At 38.3% G+C, this 6,000-nt stretch overlaps 1 protein-coding gene across 1 annotated transcript in view; it reads left to right on the plus strand.

The window, feature by feature from the left end:
• LOC139124773 (targeting protein for Xklp2 homolog) overlaps window positions 1-4,995 on the plus strand; it is a 30,428-nt gene extending 25,433 nt beyond the window's left edge. The window contains exons 9-13 of the mRNA XM_070690882.1: window positions 23-199; window positions 590-766; window positions 1,326-1,472; window positions 2,302-2,416; window positions 3,064-4,995. Coding sequence (XP_070546983.1) covers window positions 23-199; window positions 590-766; window positions 1,326-1,472; window positions 2,302-2,416; window positions 3,064-3,329 — 882 coding nt within the window. The 3' untranslated portion in view covers window positions 3,330-4,995. The remainder of the gene's footprint in view (window positions 1-22; window positions 200-589; window positions 767-1,325; window positions 1,473-2,301; window positions 2,417-3,063) is intronic.
• The last annotated feature ends 1,005 nt before the right edge of the window (window positions 4,996-6,000 follow it).

A 6,000-nucleotide genomic window follows, 5' to 3' on the forward strand; every position in this document is an offset into this window, starting at 1 on the left:
TTTTCACCCCTTGAATACACAGGAAGAAGAAGTCAAACCCAAATTTGCCAGACCAGCCCCACAGCCAGGTATACCGTTTGCACCAAAACTGAGTCACAAGACAACAGAGATGCAGCCATTCTCCTTTGAAGAGAGAGATAAGGACAGGCTGGCAAAGAAAGAAGAGAAAATAAAACAAGTATTCGAGGAAGAAGAGAAGGTAATGAGTAAAACTTTACGATATGCAATTTATATAAATGCTGCCTGCAGTCCTCAATCCCTGGTTCTCACACGAGTGCTTGTTGACATTGATTACTGTATCGAGTCCTTTGTACTCCTTTGAAAGTTGCTTCTAGCTAATCTATTCAGGAATCGCACCACACAGGGATTTTTAGGGGAGGGCCACCCCTCTTTTTTGTGGGAGCAAATCTATTCATATGTTAATATGAAAATTATTCTTACTCCAAGAGCTTCAAAATAAGCTCCCCGCAAGCGGTAAACCAGAACAGTATTGTAAAACTGAGAGTCCAAATATCTTTCCCCCGGCACATTTTAATGACTGTGAGACTCAAGTTTTCATGCAGTGATTTTTCACCCCTTGAATACACAGGAAGAAGAAGTCAAACCCAAATTTGCCAGACCAGCCCCACTGCCAGGTATACCGTTTGCACCAAAACTGAGTCACAAGACAACAGAGATGCAGCCATACTCCTTTGAAGAGAGAGATAAGGACAGGCTGGCAAAGAAAGAAGAGAAAATAAAACAAGTATTCGAGGAAGAAGAGAAGGTAATGAGTAAAACTTTACGATATGCAATTTATATAAATGCTGCCTGCAGTCCTCAATCCCTGGTTCTCACACGAGTGCTTGTTGACATTGATTACTGTATCGAGTCCTTTGTACTCCTTTGAAAGTTGCTTCTAGCTAATCTATTCAGGAATCGCACCACACAGGGATTTTTAGGGGAGGGCCGCCCCTCTTTTTTTGGGAGCAAATCTATTCATATGTTAATATGAAAATTATTCTTACTCCAAGAGCTTCAAAATAAGCTCCCCGCAAGCGGTAAACCAAAACAGTATTGTAAAACTGAGAGTCCAAATATCTTTCCCCCGGCACATTCTACCTTAAGTTATCAATGATAAAGAGTAACTTTGGAGTCTGTTATATTTAAAAACAAATATTCAGTCTTTAGAATGAATTTCTTTGCAATAATATATGGGTCAATGGCTTGCAAATATTTGCACCGTTGAATAACATTGGTGTTTTAGTTCCCCTTTCCTGTTACCGTCCACGTTCTCAACATAGCCGACTTGAGAAGCCATACATTCTTTCAATGATTCATTTCAGGCACGGCAGTTCAAGGCCCAGTCTCTGCCAAGTCCATCAATCAAGGGTTTACCGGAGAAGAGACCCAAAAAGTCTACCAAACCAGAACCATTCAATTTCCTTGTGGAAGAAAAGGGAGCCAAGGCAGCTGATGAGTGGAGGAAAAAGGTTAGTTATCTTTCCTTTACTTTGAATGTCTCAGGGTCTTCTGTAACCCCCCCCCCCACCCCACCCCACCAAGTCCTTTGCAGAATTATAAACATGTTTACCTTATCAGTCCTGACCTTCTCTCAGACCATAACAGCTTAAAGTAGCGTTTTCTGTATGCACCTAGTTTGAAACATTTACTGGCAAATGTGGCAAAGTATTTTGAGTTCCATGACCATGTCCCTGCAGAATGTAACATTTGTGCTGTAAAAATTGCTCATTCCTGTGTTAGGATTTTACAGGAGTTATTGATTACCAGATTTCTCAGGAAATTTGGATGTTTGCATGATTTGGAAGCCTAGCCGGAGAAACAAAGCCACAACCATCATCCCCATCCTATCCATTCCCTAGACACACACAACCCACCCCCACCCTCCGAAAGAAAACTCAAACAAACAAACATCCCCCAAAAAACAAAACAAAACAAAAAACAATATTGCAAATAGTGATGTTCTTTATCTTCTTTATTCTTTTTCTGGTTGATACTTAACATAATAGTGCTATTTTCCTACACAACAGAAGTGTTCAATTAGCACTGAAGAAGTGTTTTGAACAAAGAATATCTGTGCAATAGTACTTTTTTGACCATAGTGCAAAATCTGACACAAATTTTCATCTTGTATGTCTTCAAAGATTCATTGGCATATATCATTGCATGTTAATCTTCTTTCTCCCAAGTGGTATTCTATGGTTTGTCTATGGAGCCTGGCAGAAAGAGGATGCATTTTCTTCATATTTTAGATGTGGATTACCGTCATCTGTGGGTTTTATTTTATTTTCTTCCCTCCAGATTGAGGATGAACAGAAAAATCAGCGTGCCAAGGCTAGTGCATTTAAGGCGCAGCCCCCCAAGGTCCTCTATACTAAACCATTTGTGCCAGAAAAGGGACACAAACCATTAACAGGTAGGTGTCTTTGTTCAACCCCGTGATTTTCATGTCTTTGTCTTCCTGGTTTCCCTAGTAATTAACAAATATACAGCTGTACCCATGGGGGAAGATCTTTTCGAGAAGCCCTGTGGTATTTGCACCTTTCAAAGCATATAATTTATCTGCAAAGCACTTCTCCATGCGGGATTGTTGTTTGTTGGACAGAAATAGGAATATATCTTTAGCCTTGAAATCCAAAGAGGAGACAGCCATTTTCACAAGCAGCTGATGAAGTCAACTCATTTCTAAAAACGTTTGTGAGAATTAATTTCATTTTGTGAACATGCCATATATTTTGTCGTGTCAGAGCTTATTTTATAATGATATTTTCACAGACAGATCAAATTGCACTATCATGCATAATTGCCGTAATGTAGCAGTGATGTATAGCAAACTTGTTAACATTGGCAGAAATTTTATGTCCATACTGCCTTGGATAAGATGAAGCAGTCACAAGAGGTTTAACATGGTACATACCCTTCCCTTGGCATGGTCGGAACAGTTTTCATTTTGCAATCCAACTAATGCTGTAATTGCAAGTTTGAAATGTCAACTTGAAAGTGAAAGATGTACAAAACATGAAAATTTACAGCACTACCTTGTTTTTATCTCTCTGAACACAGACAAGAGGTCACAGCAAAGAGAGCAGTTTGAACAATACAAGAAACACAAAGAGCAAAAACTTGAAGCTGAGAAGGTCAGGCGCCAGAAGGAGGAATCAGAAATTGAGGCTGATGCCATCGCCAAGCTCCGAGCTGGGATGGTCCCCAAAAGTAATCCCATCAAACATTTCAAACCTATGGAAGTTGAGCCAAGTACAAAACCGCTCACAAAGCCTGCCTCGCCACAATTTCATACAAGTCAGAGATTGAGACACAAGCCATTGTAACATCCGACTTCTTGTCATCACAATGTCGTATTAGGTTAATGAGTGTCTCTATTTCCATGCGTCTGTGCTTGAAATGTGTCATGCTTGATGAATTTGAATGCATGTTCAAGCTCATTTCTATGAAACTTTACAATTCCAAAATTTAATATTTTTTTTTGTGCATTTTGTAAATTCTCCTTTCATACATATGATTTGTTTGTCATTACATTTTACAAACGCAATGAAACCTGTCTATATTGGACCTTGCAGGTATAGCCAGTATCCTAAACAGAAAGGTGTTCTTAAAGTGGCATTGTCCTTTTGGAAAATCTTTTAAACATGTTATTTTAATTCTAACACTCTATCGTTCTATATTTGCTCTTAAGCACAGATCTTGCAAATGTGTTAAATAAAAATCCTGTCACATTTTTGAGTGTAAGACATGTCAATTGCAAGCGCCTTGCTCTGTGTGGATATAATGATGCCTCTTTCAGCTCACCTCAAACTCCTGTACTTCAACACATATTTTGGATGAATTCACTCAAAAATTGAACATAGTAGTATTGACCCTTTCAGGCCTGACTCTCTGTTAATTTACCAGAGCAAACCCTATATCTAGGGGTTTAGCCTTGAGAAGGTTAAAGACGTTGGATTCTGGCAGTTGCACTTTTCCCTTCCAATTCACAAGATCCACCCACGATTTCGGGGTCAAATATGGGAGTGTTCACATTAAAATAAGATGTATAAACAGTGTTACGAAATGACGATGCCACTTTCAGATATGGCAGGTAGGATTGCTTTAGATACATCTGTGATAGATAGGTGTGCAGATCAGACAGGTGTTTGTCAGGACAGGTTTTACTGTATTTCTTTACAAAATTTATCATAGAAGTACTGTTACTTTCTTCAATCATATCTTTTCCTATCACCTTGAAACCAGGTACCTTTTCCCCATTTGTGTATATATTGCCAACTTGAGTGTGTAAGTTGATGCACTTTCAAATCCAAACTTATGGTAGTATGTGCCTCAAAAGTGAAAGACTTAAACTTTTTCACAAAACTTCTTGTAGGAATCTTTCAACCACGCTCGTACCAAATCAAAAATAAAAATCCAGGTCACCATGCAAATTTTGGTATTAGAGAAACAAATTACCTAATAGTTAACAATATTTGAAATTCAAATGGCTGCCATCCTTGTGAGGCTGTGTTAAACTCAAAGGGGAAAAAATTACTGTAAATTGTTGATTGTTACAAACTAAGATGGTTAAAGAGCTTCAAAATGAGGTCCCTAAAGCATTAGACCAGAAAAGTATTGTAGGAATTTGAGATACAAATATCTGTCCCTGAGGCACACTCTGTCTTTCATTCAGATTTCATCATATTGAACATAAGTGTAGCTTGAGATATACATGGTAGTGTAGATTGAAATATACATTGTAGTGTAGATTGAGATATACATGTATTGTATGTTGTTTGCAATGTATTGGTAGCTGTTTCAAGACTGTCCACTGAAGAATGAATGCAATTATGTACATATTTTGTAGCTGTTTAAGCTACGTATTAGTTCTACAGCCAATGGGCACTGTTGATGATTTGAACAAGTACTTGTGTCTTTAATACTAAATACTAATTACTAAATACTTATTATTAATTTATACTAAATAAATAAAAAAATAAAAAAAGAACATTCCGCTGTAATCTTATTTATTTACTTTTGCCAGTTTTGTGACTTGTTAATTATCGAGCCCCGGTGAAAATTACTCATTTGAGTAACTCGGACGCTCATTAAGGATGATAAATACCAAATCGTTCATTTTTCTGTCAAATTTTCAAAATTCTCTGAGAATACGCCTTGAAGTAAGACCCAGAATTGAGATGTGTCGCCAGTTCAAGATAAGGAATGGTTTCAGTGTAATTCACGATTTTTAAAAATCAAAACAAATGCACGTGGCTATCCCGGTTAAATCGGGGAGCTTTTGTAAACATTGTGGACACATTTGCATTGCTATTTCCATAATCCATCTTGAGTGACACAACGTTGCGTTGCACTAGTAATTTACATAATGACGTGCTGTGACTTCTCCAAACACCAGGATTACTTCCGTCTGTAAACAATAAACCGTAATTAAATGTTTGTCGAAGCCTAGTCCAATAAACAAGTATTCGTACAGTTCTAGACATAGTCTACACCAGAAAGCAAGTCATTTTTCTTAGTGTGGTCACGACATCGTGTCAACGACGATTTCTCAGCAGTGCGACGTTTTATCACTCTTTGCTTAGGGTTGGTCGGAGCCTGCATGCACACGCCGCTTTACGGTGGTTGACGTCTTTTTCGCAATGTTAGATAAACAATTACACAGTGTTCATTCTAGGATTTAAAAACAATGGGCCACTGTTGGCCCCAACTCCTGTCCCAAGGGGGCCATTTTAGAAAATCGGGGGCCATCATCATCACACATGTAAAAACCTTGAATTTTCTGCAGAAAATACTATAGTCTATCAAGTCAAGAATAGGAGAATACTGGAGATCGGGCCCCCTGTAACCAACCAAGCCTACTGCGAAGTTGTCCCTTGTACGTACGCAACAGGCCCAATAATGGCAACAGCAAACCGTTTGGTTTGATTCAATTGTTTACGTAACTTATGTGATGAATTATTGATATGTCGGACTTGAACGACTGTACAAATTGCT

Source organism: Ptychodera flava (assembly GCF_041260155.1).
Source record: "Ptychodera flava strain L36383 chromosome 23 unlocalized genomic scaffold, AS_Pfla_20210202 Scaffold_24__1_contigs__length_23054250_pilon, whole genome shotgun sequence".
NCBI lineage: Eukaryota > Metazoa > Hemichordata > Enteropneusta > Ptychoderidae > Ptychodera > Ptychodera flava.